General features: G+C 42.7%; 1 protein-coding gene across 3 annotated transcripts in view; it reads left to right on the top strand.

Moving 5' to 3' along the window:
• The window catches only part of LOC101734099 (complement C3), an 83,063-nt gene extending 65,032 nt beyond the window's left edge, over nt 1-18,031 (top strand). For all 3 annotated transcript variants that reach the window (XM_031899477.1, XM_031899476.1, XM_031899478.1), the window contains 14 exons: nt 2,703-2,853; nt 3,997-4,160; nt 4,459-4,617; nt 4,958-5,017; nt 6,484-6,574; nt 7,560-7,611; nt 10,391-10,478; nt 10,655-10,744; nt 11,947-12,052; nt 13,330-13,419; nt 14,141-14,227; nt 15,428-15,511; nt 16,173-16,308; nt 17,782-18,031. In XM_031899477.1, coding sequence (XP_031755337.1) covers nt 2,703-2,853; nt 3,997-4,160; nt 4,459-4,617; nt 4,958-5,017; nt 6,484-6,574; nt 7,560-7,611; nt 10,391-10,478; nt 10,655-10,744; nt 11,947-12,052; nt 13,330-13,419; nt 14,141-14,227; nt 15,428-15,511; nt 16,173-16,308; nt 17,782-17,923 — 1,500 coding nt within the window. In that variant the 3' untranslated portion in view covers nt 17,924-18,031. The remainder of the gene's footprint in view (nt 1-2,702; nt 2,854-3,996; nt 4,161-4,458; nt 4,618-4,957; nt 5,018-6,483; nt 6,575-7,559; nt 7,612-10,390; nt 10,479-10,654; nt 10,745-11,946; nt 12,053-13,329; nt 13,420-14,140; nt 14,228-15,427; nt 15,512-16,172; nt 16,309-17,781) is intronic.
• The last annotated feature ends 5,512 nt before the right edge of the window (nt 18,032-23,543 follow it).

The raw sequence follows: 23,543 nt of genomic DNA, 5'->3' as shown, positions 1-23,543 counted from the left end.
TATATCCACTCACATACAGACCCATACTGACCTATCCACTCACATACAGACCCACACTGACCTATCCACTCACATACAGACCCACACTGACCTATCTATCCACTCACATACAGACCCACACTGACCTATCTATCCACTCACATACAGACCCACACTGACCTATCTATGCACTCACATACAGACCCATACTGACCTATCTATCCACTCACATACAGACCCACACTGACCTATCTATCCACTCACATACAGACCCACACTGACCTATCTATCCACTCATATACAGATCCACACTGACCTATCTATCCACTCACATACAGACCCATACTGACCTATATATCCACTCACATACAGACCCATACTGACCTATCCACTCACATACAGACCCACACTGACCTATCCACTCACATACAGACCCACACTGACCTATCCACTCACATACAGACCCACACTGACCTATCTATCCACTCACATACAGACCCACACTGACCTATCTATGCACTCACATACAGACCCACACTGACCTATCTATCCACTCACATACAGACCCACACTGACCTATCTATCCACTCACATACAGACCCATACTGACCTATCTATCCACTCACATACAGACCCATACTGACCTATCTATCCACTCACATACAGACCCACACTGACCTATCTATCCACTCACATACAGACCCATACTGACCTATCTATCCACTCACATACAGACCCACACTGACCTATCCACTCACATACAGACCCATACTGACCTATCTATCCACTCACATACAGACCCACACTGACCTATCTATCCACTCACATACAGACCCACACTGACCTATCTATCCACTCACATACAGACCCACACTGACCTATCCACTCACATACAGACCCACACTGACCTATCCACTCACATACAGACCCACACTGACCTATCTATGCATTCACATACAGACCCACACTGACCTATCTATCCACTCACATACAGACCCACACTGACCTATCTATCCACTCACATACAGACCCACACTGACCTATCTATCCACTCACATACAGACCCACACTGACCTATCTATCCACTCACATACAGACCCACACTGACCTATCTATCCACTCACATACAGACCCACACTGACCTATCTATCCACTCACATACAGACCCACACTGACCTATCTATCCACTCACATACAGACCCACACTGACCTATCTATCCACTCACATACAGACCCACACTGACCTATCTATCCACTCACATACAGACCCACACTGACCTATCTATCCACTCACATACAGACCCACACTGACCTATCTATCCACTCACATACAGACCCACACTGACCTATCTATCCACTCACATACAGACCCACACTGACCTATCTATCCACTCACATACAGACCCATACTGACCTATCTATACACTCACATACAGACCCATACTGACCTATCTATCCACTCACATACAGACCCACACTGACCTATCAATCCACTCATAAACCATATACCAACATCAATATTAACTGTAGATATTAGTATGACAATAGCCTTGGATACGCTGCTTGTTCAAGAACTCATCCAGGCCCCTCTTATACGCATTAACAGAATCTGCCATTTTTTACCACCACTCGGTGTAATCTATCCTTCAGCCAGTTTTCTATCCAATTACAAATATTATGTTCTAGGCCAATATTCCTCAATTTGATCATTAACCTTCTGTGAGGTACTGTATCAAACACTTTAGCAAAGTCCAAGTAGATGACATCCACTGCCATTCCAGCATCAAGGTTCCTACTCACCTCCTCATAAAAGGCGACTAAATTAGTCTGGCAAGATCTGTTACGCATAAAACCATGCTAGCACAAACTAATAGTATTGTGAACTGCAATATATTCAAGTATCCTATCCCTTATTACCCCTTCCAAATCAGTCATTGTTAGGACTATGGGCAGACTTGGAGTACTAATCACTAATTAGCAGGAGTGAGGATGGTCCCAAACTTTAAGATTTTCACATAAAAAATAACCAGGTGGTTAGCTATGCTCCCTTGGATAAAGATTCTGGGTTTGAGCATAACCAGGGCATTAACTGGTTGTGTTTTGTGGGTTTCCACAACATACAGTGGGTTACAGTACTTGATCAAATGGTTGTGTGGTAGGGACCTTAGATTATAAACCCCACTGAGTCCGAGTCACAGATTCTTGTGAATGATGCAGGCCCGGATTTGCGGAGAGGCCACAAAGGCCCGGGCCTAGGGCGGCAGAAGTTTAGGGGCGGCATGCCGCCCCGCCGCAAGAACATTTTTTAATTTTGCTCCCATACGGAGCAGTCGGGACCTCTCCCCACTGCTCCGTATGGGAGTTAAAAAGAGCGTTCGCGCATGCGCTGGCGCTTTGCGCATGCGCAATGGGGAGCTGGCGCTTTGCGCATGCGCACTGGGGGCGCGCTTGCGCATGCGCAACGGGAGCGCGTTTGCGCATGCGCACTGGGGTGCGCGTTCGCGCATGCGCATGGGGGACTCCCACAGGGGCGGCCTCGGGGCGCACCAAAGAGAAATCCGGCCCTGGAATGATGGAGTATTTATCAAACACTGCCGCCTCCATCTACAGAGACCTTTATGAGATCTAGAAAACTCTAACTTTATGCATATGTATAAGCTCCTAAACTCAATGATGTGCAATCCACAGCATCACTTGACTTCTGACTCTGTTCTTGACCCTAGAGCCTGGGAGATTCTATTAATAGGGCCATCAACTTCCTGAGGGGTAAATATTCTCAACTGCGCAAACCGTATTCCGTTGCAATCACATCCTACGCGCTGGCATTGGCCGGGGAGCTCCAGGATACTAACACACTAATGAACGCAGCCACAGGTAATAGCTCATATATCTCCGCAGGCCATCCTCTACATTCACATCAACATGGACCATAAGAATGAATTGTTTCCTCTAAAAGTAAAGGAATATCTCATGTCATAAGTGAAACATAAATAACAGTCCAGAGTTCCTGAACTGTCTGTTCCTCAACTGTCTAATCTAAAGCTGGGTTGCCAGTTCATCCCAACTCTGTACTCAAAATACAAGATCACCATAAAACGGTTTATTGATGAATATATGAAATAATATCACCATATATATTTTAATTAAGCCTTCCTGGTAAGGGGAGAGTTTACTATAAAATGTCCAGGGCCGTTCCTACAGTGATCTTACTGGCCTGTGTGGTGTTAATGGAGTGCTCACTGGCCATTTTTTAGTAATCCTACTGGCGTTTATCGAGTGCTTCTTGGCCATTTCCAATGAGGTTACTGGCATTTTTGGAGCTAATGGCTTTTATGGGATTAATGGAGTGCACATTGGTTATTTCTAAGGTGTTTATACTGGCACAGCTGGGGTTAAAGTTATACTGGCACATCTAGATTTTATTTTGGTAAAATGAGTGTGGTATTTAGGGGTTTGGCCTAAAAGTGGGTATAGTCAAAAATGTTGCCACACTGCGCACAGCAGGGCACCGGGGACCCACCAACTGGATCTTTGCCCAGGGCCCACAAAGCCTTACAACGGCCCCGTAAATGTCTGATCAGTTGAGTCAGCTACAATGTACAGACTGCACTGTCTGCTCTCTATTTTATGTGGTGAACAGCTAAACAAATCTTTCCAGCCAAACTGATAAACATTATCATGTAAAGCAACACTTAATTGTCCACATTCTCAATGGTTTATGAGTATATTCATTCAAATGTGCTCTTCATAAAATACTGTATATAAGGTGGGACCCATTCTCAGTAATTTGACTGATCAAACTGATTTGGCAACTTATCTGCCCATGTATGGGGTCTTCAGATGGGCTTCCCGAATGGTATCTGCCCGAAAATCAGCCAGATGTCAATCCAGCCAGTTTAAAACTCCTATCTGGGTGAGGAGCGCATTGGCTCATTGATGTGGTCCTCACCCCAATGGCCTACATCTCTTTAATCTGGGATCGCCCACCTTATGGTGGATGTTTTTATTCTTGTTTAGACAAGACCCACTGGGATGAACCAGATTCATTGTTTATCACCCTGGAGGCCACATCATACGCTCTTCTGACCCTCCTTAAAATGAAGCAGCACGATCCAACCGGTGCCATAGTGCGTTGGCTAAACGAGCAGAGATATTATGGAGAGGCTTTCGACTCCACACAAGTAAGTGATGCCTTCCAGTTCATTGTGTAGTTACCTGCTGTCTGCGTTACCCCATTATGAGGTTATGCAGTGATGGCAATGAGACACCCTACTGAATGATCAGCATGCCCCTGCTCTATTCCTGAAAAAAGAAAGAATAGAAAATATAATTTATACCATATATCACCAAAACCGTGGCCCTCACCCTGCTTTATCTGCCACAGTGGGAGGCCAGTCCCATAGTTTTAGGAACATCTGTATAAGTCTATTATTCTGTTGTTCATTAGGATGGCTGATATTTTGTATTATTTTGTTCTAGGCTACGATTATATTGTACCAAGCTCTGGCTCAGTATCAGACAGATGTCCCCAATGTTAGTGACTTGAGCATGGACGTCTCTGTCTACCTCCCTGAGAAAAAAAATCCCATTGATATCCGCATCGATAATGAGAATGCTTTGATGCCGCGTTCTGAAGAGGTCTGTATGGAAGCCATTGCACGAGAGCTGCAGCAAATACAATCATAGTAGAAATAAAATAATGCCTAATACATAAATTGAAGGGGTTGGACAAAGACCACAGGTTGGACTATCCAGACATAAATACAATAGGTTAATAGGCAGCTACAACTTTTACTAAGCACTGAGATTTAGATACAAATAGCAGCCCTGTTGGACATCAACCCAGAGATGTCTCTCTCAGCCCCACCTACCGACTTAATCAGCTACTTGGGCCGCTGTTTGTATATTCAAGTGGCAAGTTTGTATGTATTTTACTCACCTTCTCTCTCTCACACACGTGTATTTATATATTTTGCAGACCACTATAAATCAAGACTTTGTAGTTAAAGCTAAAGGCAAAGGACAAGCTCTTCTGACAGTGAGTACAACCTCAACCATATATTGTGCTTGATCAAGTCAGCTGATAGCCATGATCATCGTTACTCTAGAGCAGGACTGTCCAACTGGCGGCTCGCAGGCCGCATGCAGCCCTCGACCCCCTCTGTGTGGCCCCCCACCTGTCTGGCTGCTTTGATGGCTTAACTTTGTGTAAGATTTAAATGGTATCAGTACTGAGATTAACTGGCCCCCGCATGGTTATCACCTCAGATTCAGGCTGTAATCCCCCTGTATTGTTTAAAAATGTAATCCCCTGTGTTGTTCACACCTTTTAATCTCTGCATTGTTCACCCCTGCAGTGTTCACACCTCAGGCTCAGGCTGTAATCACCCACATTGTTCACCTCTTCACACCTCAGACATTGTATGTACTGCCTGGCCTATGCTGCCTGTGTATAGCACATAGGCAGCATAGGGCAGGGAGGGTATGGCACACTCAGGCAGCATAGGGTAGGCATAGTATGGTACATAGGCAGTATAGGGCAGGGAGGGTATGGAACACACAGACAGCATAGGACAGGCAAAGTATGGCACACACAGGCAGCATAGGACAGGCAGAGTGCTGCCTTTGTGTGCCATACTCTGCTTGCCCTATGCTGCCTGTGGGAGGTGAACCTGGCAGGGGTTTGTTCTGGGAGTTTGTTACCAGTTGGAAATAGCCATTAAATGGTCCCTAAGGTGTGTAATTATATGCTGGGGGTTGCTGTGCTATCCACAGGGGAGGAGGCATATGGATTTAAGGGTATGTCTTAATATGACATAATATAATTCTTTAACATATGAATGATGGTTGATATCCCTGCAGCGACCATTGTGATAAAATGGGTGTGGTTTGAAGTGGGTGTGGTTTAAAATGGGGGAGTGGCCAAAACTGGCTTCCATTAGCGGCCCTCCACCATGTATGCGAGAGAAATTCCGTCCCTCGGCACCGCAGAAGTTGGACAGCACTGCCCTAGAGTAATTGATAATCATGGCTATTAAGCGTTAATCAGTAACCCTAACCAAGTGTTTGCCACTAATGCCTTTCCACCCAACCAAAACTCAGCTGCACTAATGTAACATGGAAAAGTCCATTATCCTACAGTGAATCGCTAGGGCTCATTTACTTATCTTACTGCCAATGCCATTGCCATTTTTTCCCACAATTCACCATTTTCCCATGATCCCAGCATAATTGCAGTTGGCAGGGGTGATGTCACCTCCTAATGAGCTTCAGTGTGTATCAGCTGGCATCCCATACTCTGCTTTTCCTATATTATACAACTGGACTAAAAATTCTCTATACCTGTAATTAAAATCTACAGAGAAAACTAGAAAAATACACCCAAGCCTCAACAGCCTTGACTTCGTATATCTCTTTAGCCGTTACGCTGCACCGTATATTATTTTGAGAGTTATGATGTCATCATTCCTAATAACATTCATTGTGATGCCATTTCCTGCGCAGGTAGTGTCTGTGTATCACGCTCTTACAACGGAGAAGCAAATGGAATGTAAAAACTTTGATCTCTCTGTGACAGTGAATGAAGAGAAAAACCGTGAGTCGTTCGAGGCGTATTTCATTTTTTGTTATTTTATGATGTTCCTAACAAGGCAGAACATTGAGGTCCCTTTGGAAAGTTTCATATCCTTTATCTCAGAGATGATTTGGTTTGGTACCTGCCCAATACATTCAAAGTGGACAGGTGGAACATTCCTGATTCCCTGACCATGAGGGGGGGTCAATGAGTACCCTGCAGTGGCATAACTATAGAGGTAGGGGATATCTGGGAGATGGGGGGCTTCTCTATAGCCGCTCTCTAACAGAAAAGGTACAAGCCTGCTGCCTGTAAGGGCAGGCACACTTGCACACTCGAGAGGGCGTGGGGGCAGCGAGTTGCAGGGGGGGGTCAGTGGCAGAGCAATGGGTCCCGCAGAAGTATTTCTAATCTGGAATTGGTCCTCCCACTCCCTCCAGAGTAAAAATTTCTTTTTTAATGTTTTTTTTTTTTTTTGTAACCTGGTCGATCCACCTCCTGGAATGATTTCACTTCTAGTCCACAGGGATATATCTTCTATATTATGCAATTGCCTGGTTGGAATAAAGTTAACCCCCAGTAGGTATGGTCAGGTGGTACGTCTGGGGCAAAGCAGGCAGGTTGCGGATCAGCGGTACAGATGAGGCACAGGTCTAACTGACCAGACAAGAATTGGTCTCCCTTCAGTAACACCATGAAGTAGATCTTCTGAGTGGGGGGGAAGCAGACACTGGAGGGAAGTCTGGTGAGGACCCAGAAGAAGGCTTCTTTCTTCTTAGACTGTTCCTGCTCCAATAGATTTCATATAACTGTGTGTATGGCCAGCAAGATGGTGGCAGGGGAGCCCAAGGAGGGACAGTTATGCCCCTGGATCTCCCCATCAGGATTACTAGCAGCCATGATCAATATGTCACATTGCGCTAATTAGCTGACAGTATTGTGGGGTTTGTTTGTTTCCTTTTGTTAACCCTTTCTGACCCTTGTTATTTTATTTCTATTAAACCAGTGAAGCTCCCTGATGGTGTTGTGGCTGCAGTGTCTATTGAAGTCTGTGCAAGGTTTGTCCAGGAGCATTTGTCCAATTCTTTTTTTTTAACCATTGAGTTTTATTCAGAAACAGATTACAGACATAGTTTCCATTCAGAACATCAAAGGAGAGATCATATGGTACAAAACATATATCAAACTTTTTGTGACATAACATGTGCTTTGATGGATCTCGCTATAGCATTACATAGCCTGTAATTCTGAGTTCCACTGTTTTTGTGGTTTATACATCTACACTTCATTACTACCTTAACACAACTATAAACTGTGCATTGCCAACGCTTGTTCCTAGGGTTTCTAGACCAGAGTGATGGGATGGAAGGACCATTGTGTGTTAGAGATGGAGGGGGAGGGGGGAGGGGATCAACGCTCATTTTTTGTTTCTGATTCTGGGTTGTTCTGTTATCGGGGTGGTATCAATTTCCTATATTGTGTTTGTTTAGCCACAAGGACCAAATTTTCTCAAATTTATTTGGGCATCCTCTTCTGACGTATAGCAGTCTATATATGGGCATTGCTTGATTGACTTGGCTTACCCAGAATTGTATGGTTGGAGCTGAGTGGGCTTTCCATTTCATTGTGATAGACTTACGGGCATATGCTAACAGAATAGAAATGAGAGCTCTTTCCGCAGTTGTTGGGGCTAGATCAGTAATTTGGTTTAACAGCATTCCGGATGGTGTTGCCGTGGTGGGGGCACTAGTTAGATCAGATATATAGTCTGCCACCTCTGTCCAGAAGCTCGCTATTTTGTTGCAGGTCCAGACCATGTGGATGAAATCTGCTGGGGATTGGTGGCATCGGGGGCATTCGTCTACCTGAGATGGAGATATCTTTGCTAGTACTTTGGGTGTGATATATGCCCTGTGCAAGAATTTGTACTGTATTAGCCTGTCTCTTGAGTCCACTATATAATCAAAGATTGAGTCAAGGGTTTCCTTCCATTGCTCTTTATTCATGTCTGGTATATCTATTAGCCATTTGTTATAGAGTTTGTTTAGTAATGTATCATTAGCCAGTGCCAAAAGGGCATAGGAGCGGGAGAGGGCCTTGGCGTGTGGGCAGTTGTGTGCTTGTTCTTCTGTTCGGGAGGGGGTAGTTTGTAGGGTTGTTCCTTGAAACTGCGAGTGTACTGCATGTCTCAGTTGTAAATATCGGAAGAGCATCCTATTTGGTAGGTTGAAATTGTTTTTTAGGGTCTGGAAATCTAGAAGTTTCCCTTCCTTAACTATATCCTGTATATACTTGACTTGGAAGCTGGCCCATAGCTGGGGGTCTGGTATGGTTTGGAGGTGCTGTAGTTTGGGGTTGCACCAGAGCGGGGTGAGTTCAGAGCAGTGGTTTTGTGGTTTGGGAAAGAGGCTGAGGGCGGTATTCCAGGCCCATACTATTTCTTTCATGAGTGGGGTTGCTTTTGGGGTGTAGGAGCAGCCCCTATATAAGAGATTCTTTAGTTCTTCGTATGAGCCCACTGTCTGGGCTTCAAGGCGTGTGGCCGGGTTGTCCAGGGTTGGTGCTGCCCACCAGTTTGCAGTGGTTAGTTTAGCGGCTTTATAATATAGAAAAAGATTTGGGGCTGCTAAACCCCCCGCCTGGGTTGGAAGTTGAAGTTTAGCTATACTGATTTTTGGTGTGGAGGGGTGCCAGTATAGTTGTATAAGGAGCGCCCTGATTTTGGTGAAGAAACTGTTGGGTATTTTTGTGGGTGATTGTCTAAATATATATGTAAATTTTGGTAGCATTACCATTTTAAAGAGGTTAATGCGGCCAATGAGGGATAGTGGTAGGCGGGTCCAGGCTTTCACTTTCTGTTCTACTGTTTGTAGTAGAGGTAATAGGTTTAGTTCCACAAATTTATGAATATTTCTTTGAATTTTGATGCCCAGATACTTAAATTCTCCAGTCCATTTGTCCAATTCTGACTGACACTAAACATCCCACAATATCTGAGCTTTTATGTCACATTGTTGCTGTCACCTGATTCGTCCCCTTAACGCAACAGCCGAGCGTAACTTTGGGCGCTTTTTATCATAACTGACCCAGAGCGAAACCCTAAAGAAGAAATATAATAACCAAACTCATGCCAAAAAACTATATTCCCACACCACCATTTTTAGATTTATGAAGCTTTTTTACAACTTTTTCCTAAGAGATACAGTATATATTTATTTATAGGAAAACTATACCCCCAGAAGAAATACTTAACCAACATATAGTTTATATTATTATATTATGTTAAGTGACCTATTAAAGAATCTCGCCTTTCCCTTGAGCCGCCATTTAGTGATGGGCTGTGTGCTCCCTCAGAGATCAGCTGACAGGAAGTGATGCAGCTCTAACTGTAACAGGAAGTAGTGAGATAGCAAAAGGCAGAACTCTGCCCACTGGCTGATGGGGCCTAGCATGTATGTGTGCCTTGGCTTGTTTGTGTGCACTGTGAATCCTATGATCCCAGGGGGCGGCCCTTAGTACTTAAAATGGCAGTTTTCTATTTAGGATTACCCAATGGCACATACTACTAAAAACTTAATTTTTTATGAAAATGGTTTATTTCGATGAAGCAGGGTTTTACATATGAGCTGTTTATGCAATATATTTTATAGAGACCTACATTGGTTGGGGGTGTAGTGAAGGTATAGTTATAATCAACATACTGTTGTCTAAATTGTTTTAGGTTCTGTCAAGTACAAATGTTTAGAAGCCGTCTCCTCACTGATTATTGCTGATTATTTGCTTCTGTGAATAAATAAACATTTATATATATTTACAACTTATTCTGCTTCTTACCAGATATCTTAAACATTCTGATGCCACCATGTCCATCGTGGATATCTCAATGATGACTGGTTTCTCTCCCGATACTAATTCCCTTAATAATGTAAGTACCAGTTACACGGGGCATCACAATATAAGTAGTAAGGAACTGAGAAAAGGCTTAAACTAAGTAGCGTATGACCTGGGATATTAAGAAAATAGATATTTATAATGGAATATTGCTGGTTAGGAGCTGCCTGCCCATGACCCATGGCAATACTGACTTACTGTTACCCACAGCTAATGAAAGGAGCGGACAAATACATCTCCAAGTATGAAATCAACAAAGGAGCAAATGAGAGGGGAACCATTATTCTCTATTTAGATAAGGTAAGTTCTGAGTGGTAAGTGCTCTAGGGGACTCTTTACTCCATTTTCTTTTATCCACAAATCCTCTCTAACACATACTTTATCTCTAGTAATACTTGATATATCAAGCTGGTCTCTCCTTTTCCCTTTTGCCCAATCTGCCCTTCTATTGTACCAGGACTCCCTCTTCCTTCAAATATTATATTACAAGGGAAGGGAATCATTTAACCATTAAATAAACCCAATAGGGCTGTTCTGCCCCAATAAGGGGTAATTATATCTTAGTTGGGATCAAGTACAGGTACTGTTTTATTATTACAGAGAAAAGGGAATAATTTAACCATTAAATAAACCCAATAGGGCTGTTCTGCCCCCAATAAGGGGTAATTATATCTTAGTTGGGATCAAGTACAGGTACTGTTTTATTATTACAGAGAAAAGGGAATCATTTAACCATTAAATAAACCCAATAGGGCTGTTCTGCCCCAATAAGGGGTAATTATATCTTAGTTGGGATCAAGTACAGGTACTGTTTTATTATTACAGAGAAAAGGGAATCATTTAACCATTAAATAAACCCAATAGGGCTGTTCTGCCCCCAATAAGGGGTAATTATATCTTAGTTGGGATCAAGTACAGGTACTGTTTTATTATTACAGAGAAAAGGGAATCATTTAACCATTAAATAAACCCAATAGGACTGTTCTGCCCCCAATAAGGGGTAATTATATCTTAGTTGGGATCAAGTAGAGGTACTGTTTTATTATTACAGAGAAAAGGGAATCATTTAACCATGATATAAACCCAATAGGATTGTTCTGCCCCCAATAAAGGGTAATTATATCTTCGTTGGGATCAAGTACAGGTACTGTTTTTTTATTACAGAGAAAAAGGAAATCATTTCTAAAAATTAGAATTAGCTTATAATGAAGATGGCCCTCCCATAATTCTGAACTTTCTGGATAATGGGTTTCATAATAACAGATCCCATACCTGTATCATATTTTGAATTTCAGTCCAAGCATTGAAAGAATGAATTTTTATTGAAGAACAGCTGATTTTTTAATAAAAATTAAGGGTCTACTTTCTCAATGCATAGATGGCCCTGTTCTCTGCTGGTTCCGGCCTCATCTGTTTAACTCTAACATTCATTTCTGTGTTTATTCCAATCTGTCGTCTCTTTTGCTTTCTTTGTATTCATTTCTTTTCCCACTTCATTTCAGATCTCCCACACGGAGCCAGAATGTGTGAAGTTTTACGCTCACCAGTATTTTGTGGTGGGTCTCGTTCAACCTGCTTCTGTGACAGTGTATGACTATTATACTCCCGGTAAGGAGGCCTATTTCCTACTGTAATTAACCTTTTCTTCCTTTATTACCTACAGTCTCCTTCATTTCCCTTTAGATTTGGCAAGGCTGAGCTCTGACGTTTGCAGTAAAAAGAGGGGAAGTCTAGAGATGTGAAATTGTGAAGGTTTAGTCACTTGTGTTAAAGATCTAGGTCTCTTTGTAGACAGACCAGCTGTCTGTTATCTACTTTGGCATTGGTAAAATGGGCGCCTACATCCACTGACTTTCATAATGTGCAGTTTGCACCATGAACAGGTTGGCTCCTCATGACAGACAGGAAACCTTCTATGACTACTAATTCCTAGTATTCCATTGCAACAGTGTCTTGATCAATTCATAAAAATATCTATCCATGGGGGCCGCAAATAGGGGCGGGGGGGCACTCACCCTCGCTGGAGTATATACATACCTGACAGCCCATTTTCCCAGAATGCTGTTTAAATGTCCCACAATGCCCAGCCTGTCATCGGTTCTTCTCAGATCCCTGCTCCTCATAGAAAAAAATCCAAGATGGCCTTGCACCCCGTTGTGGATTGAAATATTCAGGTTTAATAAAAATTTTGCCAGAACCAACAGATCGCCAGTCCGGGCCTGAAGTGGAAATCTGAAGCAAAACAAAAGTATTAATCAGTTGAGTTGGTCTGGATATTCCATGTGATTGTGAAATCCTATGGGGGGTAATTCTACTCTCTACTTCAGTGATCCCCAACCAGTGGCTCGGGGGCAACATGTTACTCACCACCCCCTTGGATGTTGCTCCCAGCAGCCTCAAAGTAGGTGCCATTTTTACATTTCTGGCTTGGCTTACCAACACTTTCTTCATCTGAGTGTGGCTCACAAGTAAAAAAGGTTTGGGATCCCTACTCTGCTTTTTAGGATTTATTTTATCCTTTTGTTTTGCCTTCTTACACCCTTTCACCTGCGTTAGTTCAAGCTACAAAAAACAGGAAAAATCAAACATATATCAGTTTTGGTCACAGGCCCAAAACCCAGTGGCTGCAGAAGATGGTTTGGGGGGGTGGGGGGGTTGGTTCTCTGCTGCTAAAGTTTGGAACTGGGAGGGGGGGGAATTCTGGGGGTTGTTCCCTGGTTCTGATACACATGAGATAACCCACAGGTCTGGCTCTATGTACAGCCACCTTCACTGTCACCCAAGAGCCAGCCAGACCCCAGGCCCACCAAGATTTTTAAATATGCAAAGAACATTTTTATCAGAAGAGCAATTTGATGTTTGCTTATCTTGTCCTTCCCTCACAGAGAACCGCTGCACTAAATTCTACCACGTTAATGAGAGCAGCGCGCTATATGGCAAGATTTGTCAGGGGGATGTATGTCGCTGCGCAGAGGGTGAGTCCAACATTAGAAGCTTTCCAGCTAATTAATGGTTTGTTCCTGCCGGTGATCTGCCCCCTGTTTGCATGAACCCCCCACTGGTGAAGGAGAAAAATAGGTAGAGAATAACAGAAAGGGAAGGAAAAATAGAAGAAAGGAAATGGGGAGAAAATGCCTCAAGGATATCAAAGAAAGGAGAGAGATAAATCACAAGTGTAGAGAGAACCAATGGAATATGGGGAATAACATGGGAGAAGACTATAAGGTTTATGCAATAAAAGGCACTAAGTTTGCCCAGGAGCAGTAACCCATAGCCATCAATCAGCAGGTACAATTTACTGGTCACCTCTTTAAAAGCAAACATCTTATTGGTTGCTATGGGTTAGTGATCCTGGGTAAACTTAGTGCCTTTTGTTACATATGAGGGTATATATATATATTCTGTAATGAATGGCAGAAGGGTTAGAAAAAATAAACAGGGGACAGTGGGGGAATGGCAGTATAGAATGTAAACATGTCTTAGTGGGTCAGTATATAAACAGGGAATATACAGAGTAATATCCAACTGCACAGACTCTGGCTATTAATCATGTGCAGATGTAACATTGTGCCTATTCCTACACAGATCCCTGTTATATAAATGTACATAGTCCCACAGTAACAATGGGGGGTTTGGTTTATTCCCTCCATCTGTGTTTAACTGTATCACCCCAAATTCTCTCTCTCCTCCTTACAGAGAACTGTTTCTTGCAGAAGCAAATTGACTCTGAAGTCACAGCCAGTGACAGAATGAATACGGCCTGCGCTCCGGGTGTGGATTATGGTGAGAATCAGGAATTTATGAACCATAAACCTTCGAAAAATAACATTTAGGCTGTGTTTAGGGATATGATAGAATATGATAGGAAGAGAAGTCTCTTTTGCTGGAGGAGTTTTTTTCCCTTTCTCACTCTTCTGTATAGGTATGGGACATGTTATCCAGAATGCTCAGAACCTGGGGTTTTCCAGATAAGGAATATTTCTGTAATGTGGATCTTCATACTTTTATGTCTACTAAAAAATAATTTAAACATGAATTAAACCCAATAGGATTGTTTTGCACCAATAAGGGGTAATTATATCTTAGTTGGGATTAAGTACAGGTACTGTTTTATTATTACAGAGAAAAGGGAATCATTTAACCATTAAATAACCCCAATAGGGCTGTTCTGCCCCCAATAAGGGGTAATTATATCTTAGTTGGGATCAAGTACAGGTACTGTTTTATTATTACAGAGAAAAGGGAATCATTTAACCATTAAATAAACCCAATAGGGCTGTTCTGCCCCAATAAGGGGTAATTATATCTTAGTTGGGATCAAGTACAGGTACTGTTTTATTATTACAGAGAAAAGGGAATCATTTAACCATTAAATAAACCCAATAAGATTGTTCTGCCCCCAATAAGGGGTAATTATATCTTAGTTGGGATCAAGTACAGGTACTGTTTTATTATTACAGAGAAAAGGGAATCATTTAACCATTAAATAAACCCAATAGGGCTGTTCTGCCCCCAATAAGGGGTAATTATATCTTAGTTGGGATCAAGTACAGGTACTGTTTTATTATTACAGAGAAAAGGGAATCATTTAACCATTAAATAAACCCAATAGGGCTGTTCTGCCCCAATAAGGGGTAATTATATCTTAGCTGGGATCAAGTACAGGTACTGTTTTATTATTACAGAGAAAAAGGACATCTTTATTATAAATTTTAATTATTTTATTAAAATGAAGTCTACGACAGGTGGCCTTCCTGTAATTCAAAACTGTCTGGATAACGGGTTTCACACCTATAGTTGTATCACAATTGGCCTCAGTTGAGTGAGTTGGCTCAGTGTGCTATGGGAGCACTTTCTAAGCCCTGTAATTTATACCCTGAGTGCAATTTAGAAGAACGGGCAGAACCAGCACCCGGTGCTAAATTCTCACTGAATTCTGGGTATGTAAACTCTTCCGCCATTCATTGTTTATTGTATTCTCAGTGTACAAAGCCACTGTCAAGGAGGTGCAGCGCAAAGAAAGCTTCGATAACTATGTGCTGACAGTTGGGAAGGTGATTAAGCAAGGTGAGCCTATGGCATTTGTTTCATTTCCGCTCTATAAAGATACAAAGGGGGAGTTAGGGAAGTGGGGGGAGTCATAAATAGGGAGTCAGCTTGATTGTGTTTAGCTCAGGTGACATCCTATCATTTCTTGGCATCAAATTGAATGCATTCTCCCTGCCCCCGCTCTGCTTCATATCTCTCATCCATTTGCCCCACGCACTGGCTGATGTGCCCCGGAAAATATCCCATCATTTCTCAGCAACAATCAATTGTTTTCTGCTAGGTGTTCATGCATTTTTTTTTTTAAATTTCTTGCACTTAATATGAAAATGAGCCTGAGTCTCTAACTGCCACTGTTTGCAGAGGAGAATGTAGTAAAACAAATTACCCGCCCAATGATAGACTGTCTGTATAATGAGCTGCTTCTTATGTCAGGACCTAACAAAGGCTACAGGAGAAGCTGGGAGGCCCCGACACAGCCCACTAGCTTATTGTGGGTCACGTGCCCTTCTCAGTGAATCTCCATGACTCTAGTTGCATTTACTTCAGTCTCCCACTTACATTTACCTACTGTACAAATATACAATTATGCACTGGAAACTGACAAATGATGTCGGACCTTTAAAAGAAGCACTGATTGGTTTATTAGCACAACTCCAATATCCTTCCCATGTTCCTCCAGGTACAGATGAGGTTGGTGAGGACGAGGAACGTAACTTCATCAGTCACATCAAATGTCGGAAAGCTTTGGATCTGAAGGTCGGCAGAGATTACCTGATCTGGGGTATCACCGGGGACCTTTGGAAACAGCCTGATGGGTAAGTGTGGCCGCTACTGAGTTCTGGAAGAAGCAGTAAATCTGACTAACCTTATAAACTAGGTATCCAAGCCTATGGGTATTTTAATGATTAAACATGTTGATTTAGACCACTTGTCACATGAGCAGCGTTTATCCAATAAGGAGCCGGCTGCTACTGTACTGCTGAGAAATATTATATTATAAGGCTCAAGCAACCAAAATTTCACAGGAAAATCTGAAATATCTACCTACTTCCCACTCTGGGAAAAGCTGGGCTCCCCAACAAGAATAGAGCCTTTATGATTATGGTCAGACTAGTGTGTGCGGGGCCCACTGAGGCTTCCACCCCAGAAGCCCCCCACACCTCTTACCCGCACACACCCCACTCCTCCTCCCTAATGAGCATGTATACCGTGGGTGCTCCCACTGCGCGCTGACTTCCTGTCTCCCCAACCGGTGCTGTTATTTGTGGAACTATAATGTGTGGTTGTTGTCGCTGCTTTCCCCGAATGCTCCCGCTCTCCAACCTAACTGTGCGCTGCCTTGTTCCCCCGCTGGACAGCAGGACATTAGTTCCTCCGTAACAGTAATTTACATTGATATACACTGATACCTATACTAACTGTACATCTTATGAATTTCATACTTGTAAAAGAAGTCAACCAAGCCCCTGTTAAAGGAGAAGGAAAGGCTAAGTCACTTGGGGGTGCCAATATGTTAGGCACCCCCAAGTGACTTAGAACGCCTACCTTGTACCCCGGGCTGGTGCCCCCGTACGGAGAGAACAGCACCAGCCCGGGGCAGCTGCCGGCGCTACCTGCTTCCTCCTCGCTTGCGCGCGGCTGCGCAGTAGAGTGAAAAGCCGAACTTAAACATTAAAGTCGGCTTTTCACTCAACTGCGCATGCGCCGGCCCACGGATTTCGCCAGCAGCGCGCAAAGGAAGGAGGAAGCGGTGTCTACAGGTGCCCCGCGCTGGTGCTGTTTTCTCCTAACAGGGGCACCAGCCCGGGGTACAAGGTAGGTCATGTAAGTCACTTGGGGGTGCCTAACATTTTGGCACCCCCAAGTGACTTAGCCTTTCCTTCTCCTTTAAAGGCATTAATCTGGCATGCCATAATCGTACTGCCCGCCCTGGGAAGAACCATTTTCACTACTTCAAATCAAAAGTTCCTCAAGTCTAAAAGGTGACTCTGGGTCTTTGTTTTTTTTCAATGTGAAAATGTCTGTCTATAATGTCCTCTAATGTACTTGTAAAAAGAAATTCTGTCCCACTGCAAGTGATTTTTTCCCCCCAACCTTTATATATTGTTTTAATTGTTCCATTCCTTTTACTAGTTTAGTTGCACATCTCTCTACAGTTTATTACTATCCATGTTACACTGTCTGTTAACCCCTAAAATCCCCAAATCCTTCTCAAGGTATGGGCTGCATCAAGAGGAAGATAAAGACAGATTTTGTTTGGAATGTAACCATTGTTTATTCTTTCACAGATATTCCTATATCATTGGCAAAGATACATGGATTGAGTGGTGGCCCAAAGAGAGGGACTGTCAGCGACGTGAGAACTATGATATCTGTGATATATTTGAAGATTTGTCTGAAAACCTCTTGAATGTTGGCTGCCCCAACTGAAAGAAGCTGATTTGACCCCTTTCAGATTTCCTCCAGGCATCTTATTTTCCCTTTCCATGTTTTATATTCAGTACAAATAAACACTCAGTTCTTCTGATTTGGCTTCAACCACAGTATCAATAGTCTGAATAGCCCTATAAATGCTGTGTAGCACTCACTTAGGTGCTGGCAGTAGTAGCAGTGGGTCTGCGTCTGTCCCACTTAGTGATACCCCAAGTCCCCAGTAACCAAGCACACACTTATGGCATAGCAACAGGCACAACCTCACCTGATTGGTTAGAAAGTATGTACAATAGAAGGAAAATTTGTATTTATCAGCTCTGCCTGTGATATAACAATAATAACACCCAAGTCCCCCAATACATAGCCAGCTGGATAGAGTTTGTACCAATGGGCGACCCCTTCTTCAGAACTAGATGGGCAGCAAATGGCACAGCAGCCTAAATGAAAAACTAAGGTAAATTCCACTATATTATAAACACTGAACTTGGGAACTGCCTTCTGCCTGTGGGTGTGAAGGAAACACAAAATGCACAAGACGTACCTTGGTGAAGGTATAAAGAGTTCTTCCTCAGGATGTAAAAAAGCACTGCTGCCAGCCCTACTTACAATCCTTGTAGGTGAATGGGGTAACTGCGTGATCCCTGAAGTCACCTCATAAACAAACAGTGATGTTGCCCATAGCGACAAATCCGCAATTGGATTTGAACAGTCACCTACAAGTTAGATAACAAAAGCAATGATCTGATTGGTCGCTATGGGCAACATCCCCGGTGAAGTTTCTCTCTAATGTTAATAAACATACCACTTAGTCTGACATCACACATTTTTCATCTGGCGGGTTACTCTTTCTCTTCCTGACCCCGGGGACCTGACCCAGACTGTCCCAAATTTGCTGGAGAATCTTTTCCTTCCTACAGGCTGAAACATGAACTCATTTTTCTGTATATATCAGTAAATATTACCCTTTTACACCCTTTCCCTTGAGCCGCCATTTAGTGATGGGCTGTGTGTTCCCTCAGAGATCAGCTGACAGGAAGTGATGCAGTTCTAACTGTAACAGGAAGTAGTGTGGAAGCAAAAGGCAGAACTCTGCCCATTCATTGGCTGATGGGGCCTAGCATGTATGTGTGCCTTGGCTTGTTTGTGTGCACTGTGAATCCTATGATCCCAGGGGGCGGCACTTAGTACTTAAAATGGCAGTTTCCTATTTAGGATTACCCAATGGCACATACTACTAAAAACATTTAATGTTAGAAACATCTTTAATGAAGTCATGGAAAGAAAAAATGTGAAATTCTACAGAAATGTGTCTGTATCATAGACATGTATCAACTTTTTATGTCTGTAGAGCCACATATATGTGGTTACAGAAGTGGAATGGCATAGTAACTGAAACAGTAGCGGTAACCCATAGCAACCAATAACATATTTTCTTTTTAACATGTGACCTGTCCATTCTACCTAAAAAGTCATTTGGGAAATTCATTTTTTGATGTTTTTGCGTATTTCACTGCCAACTTGTTTTGTAGTTTATGATTGTATATTCAGGACCTAAGAGGTGAAGTACAGGTATCGGACCCCTTATCCAGAAAGTTACGAATTACGGAAAGGCCATCTCCCATAGACTCCATTATAAGCAAATAATTCTAATTTTTCAACATTTTCTCTGTAATAATAAAACAGTACCTGTACTTGATCCCAACTAAGATATAATTACCCCTTATTGGGGGCAGAACAGTCCTATTGGGTTTATTTAATGGTTAAATGATTCCCTTTTCTCTGTAATAATAAAACAGTACCTGTACTTGATCCCAACTAAGATATAATTACCCCTTATTGGGGCAGAACAGCCCTATTGGGTTTATTTAATGGTTAAATGATTCCCTTTTCTCTGTAATAATAAAACAGTACCTGTACTTGATCCCAACTAAGATATAATTACCCCTTATTGGGGGCAGAACAGCCCTATTGGGTTTATTTAATGGTTAAATGATTCCCTTTTCTCTGTAATAATAAAACAGTACCTGTACTTGATCCCAACTAAGATATAATTACCCCTTATTGGGGGCAGAACAGCCCTATTGGGTTTATTTCATGGTTAAATGATTCCCTTTTCTCTGTAATAATAAAACAGTATCTGTACTTGATCCCAACTAAGATATAATTACCCCTTATTGGGGGCAGAACAGCCCTATTGGGTTTATTTCATGGTTAAATGATTCCCTTTTCTCTGTAATAATAAAACAGAACCTGTACTTGATCCCAACTAAGATATAATTACCCCTTATTGGGGCAGAACAGCCCTATTGGGTTTATTTCATGGTTAACTCCCAATTATGGCTTATCCACTGAATTAACTATACATTTCCATCAATCCTACCCTTTCAGGGTCTACAACTCAAGAGTGTCCCACCTTCCCTCAATCATGACCATTGGGTGTTATGATTTTGCCAGGGGCCAGAGGATGTTCTTCTGTAGCCCAACAAATGGCTCTTAGGGAATACTGCAAGCTACAGCCCAAGAGCATATGAAGGGCACACAAAAATGCCACTTATTGCTCTTTATATAGTTGTGTTTGGTGCTGCCTGGCCTCCTCTTATGAATTTTGTGCAAGTGGGTCTATGGACCTGCAGTAGTCTTCTGGCTAAAGAATGATGCGGATAGGCAAAAACCCTTTTCTCAGTTCAGTCCCTTCCCCAAGAGCTGTTAAGTCCCCCCAGGTAGCGCTACCTGCCCCTGAGTACCTTTCCCTTTGGAAAGGCAGCTGCTCCCACGTAGCAGCCACTCCAGCAATACCTGTTCTCACCACCAGGGGACACACACAGAGACTCACACAGAGGAATTAGCAATCACCAGCAGCCCAGCAGATTTCTATCTTTGTAGACTGAACACAACAGTAAGTGGCTGGCTACTTACTCCAGATCTCTCTTTCAATTGCTGGCAAAACAACACGGGCTCCCTTTATAAACTGCTTGGCCCGTCCCTGATTTTTGGCTCCAAACCTAGCCACACCTTTCTCTCCCAACAGTGCACTGGGGCATCCAGCCAATCGGGTTTCTCCCCAGTCTGTAGCCAGGCTAGATGATGTCACAGACAGACAGGGTCGCACTGGGCTGCCGGGACACCAGGAAAATACCCTGGTGGGCCCCAATGGCCCAGACCCTATTGCAGCTTCCTCTGGCCTCTGGTGTCCTCCCTTGACGCGTTTCACATATGCGTTCCGGGGAGCACATCGGACAGGGGCCCCTGCGGGGAAGTTAGGGGTGCACGGCGGGGATGTGTGCAGGGCCCCTGAGGCGGCAGCCCTGGATAGCCCTGCACCCCCCAGTCTGACCCTGCAGACAGAAGAACAGGGGAAAGAGTTCGCTGATCCCTTAAAAAAAACAGACTGACTTGTGCTTGCAATTGCACCATTCAAAATTGCTTTTACTGGCTAGCAAGGGGCAGTTACAAAAGGGGGTGGGTCATGATGTAAATAGGGGCAGGGCTATTGCACAACACAGTGGCTAGAGGGGAGATAGTACAAGAGAAAAAAGTAGGATTGGGGCAGGTCAAGGTCTTAGATAGGAGGGCCAGATCCTGTAGGATCATTCAGCAAATAGTCTGATGTATATATATCAAATCGGAGCATTTACTCAGTAACCTTTGATGGCAGGTTCTGAGCTGCTCCCCAAATCCATGCCCTGGCAGGAGAGGGACAGGAACCTTTCCCCTTTGCCTCTCTAGATGTCGCAATATAGAAACCAAAGTGCTTGGATTGGACGTTGAGTATTCTATTTATATACAAATATTAGAAGAAAAATAAGCAGTTTTCAATTGGCTACAGGCTCTTTGCCAGGGATGGGGGGCACCTCAATGATGATGGGTAGACAGGATAGATGGGGTAGTGGGCATAGTAAGGTAAAACGGGGGAGGAGACTTGCTTCGGGGTATTAATACTGGCAGGGAGGGGAATAAGTTGTTAATGTGACATACTCACGCCGGTACCAGTATTAGATATATGTTACCAATGCAAGGAGTCTGACTGGTAAAATGGGAGAGCTGGGGGTACTAGGGTTGGAGCATAAATATGACATGATTGGCAATGCTGAAACTTGGTTGAATGAGTCACATGACTGGGCAGTTAATACTTGGGGTTACACATTGTTTCGGAGGGACAGGGGCAATAGAAAAGAAGGGGGGGTGTCTCTTCGTTAAGCAGGAATTAAAAGCAAATATTAAGGAGGAAGTGATGGGGGAAACAGAGGGAGCTGAATCCTTATGGGTTGAGCTTCTCACAAATGGTAAAGTCACGAGGAGTTCCTTATAATACTGTATATAGTGAATAAAGTGCCCCCTATTGTAACATATAGGGATATTATAAGCCCCCGAGGAGTTCCTTATAATATATAGTGAATAAAGTGCCCCCTATTGTAACATATAGGGATATTATAAGTCCCCGAGGGGTTCCTTATAATATATAGTGAATAAAGTACCCTGTATTGTAAAATATAGGGATATTATAATTCACAGAGGAGTTCCTTATAATATATAGTGAATAAAGTGCCCCCTATTGTAACATATAGGGATATTATAAGTCCCCGAGGCGTTCCTTATTATATATAGTGAATAAAGTACCCCCTATTGTAACATATAGGGATATTATAAGTCCCCGAGGAGTTCCTTATAATATATAGTGAATAAAGTGCCCCCTATTGTAACATATAGGGATATTATAAGCCCCCGAGGAGTTCCTTATAATATATAGTGAATAAAGTGCCCCCTATTGTAACATATAGGGATATTATACGTCACAGAGGAGTTCCTTATAATATATAGTGAATAAAGTACCCCCTATTGTAACATATAGGGATATTATAAGTCCCTGAGGAGTTCCTTATAATATATAGTGAATAAAGTGCCCCCTATTCTAACATATAGGGATATTATAAGTCCCTGAGGAGTTCCTTATAATATATAGTGAATAAAGTGCCCCCTATTGTAACATATAGGGATATTATAAGCCCCCGAGGGGTTCCTTATAATATATAGTGAATAAAGTGCCCCCTATTGTAACATATAGGGATATTATAAGTCACAGAGGAGTTCCTTATAATATATAGTGAATAAAGTGCCCCCTATTGTAACATATAGGGATATTATAAGTCCCTGAGGAGTTCCTTATAATATATAGTGAATAAAGTGCCCCCTATTCTAACATATAGGGATATTATAAGTCCCTGAGGAGTTCCTTATAATATATAGTGAATAAAGTGCCCCCTATTGTAACATATAGGGATATTATAAGCCCCCGAGGGGTTCCTTATAATATATAGTGAATAAAGTGCCCCCTATTGTAACATATAGGGATATTATAAGTCACAGAGGAGTTCCTTATAATATATAGTGAATAAAGTGCCCCCTATTGTAACATATAGGGATATTATAAGCCCCCGAGGAGTTCCTTATAATATATAGTGAATAAAGTGCCCCCTATTGTAACATATAGGGATATTATAAGTCCCTGAGGAGTTCCTTATAATATATAGTGAATAAAGTGCCCCCTATTCTAACATATAGGGATATTATAAGTCCCTGAGGAGTTCCTTATAATATATAGTGAATAAAGTGCCCCCTA

Source organism: Xenopus tropicalis, chromosome 3 (genome assembly GCF_000004195.4).
Source record: "Xenopus tropicalis strain Nigerian chromosome 3, UCB_Xtro_10.0, whole genome shotgun sequence".
Classification (NCBI taxonomy): domain Eukaryota; kingdom Metazoa; phylum Chordata; class Amphibia; order Anura; family Pipidae; genus Xenopus; species Xenopus tropicalis.
Note: the sequence above shows the minus strand (reverse complement) of the source record. Positions and strands in the feature narration are given on the sequence as shown.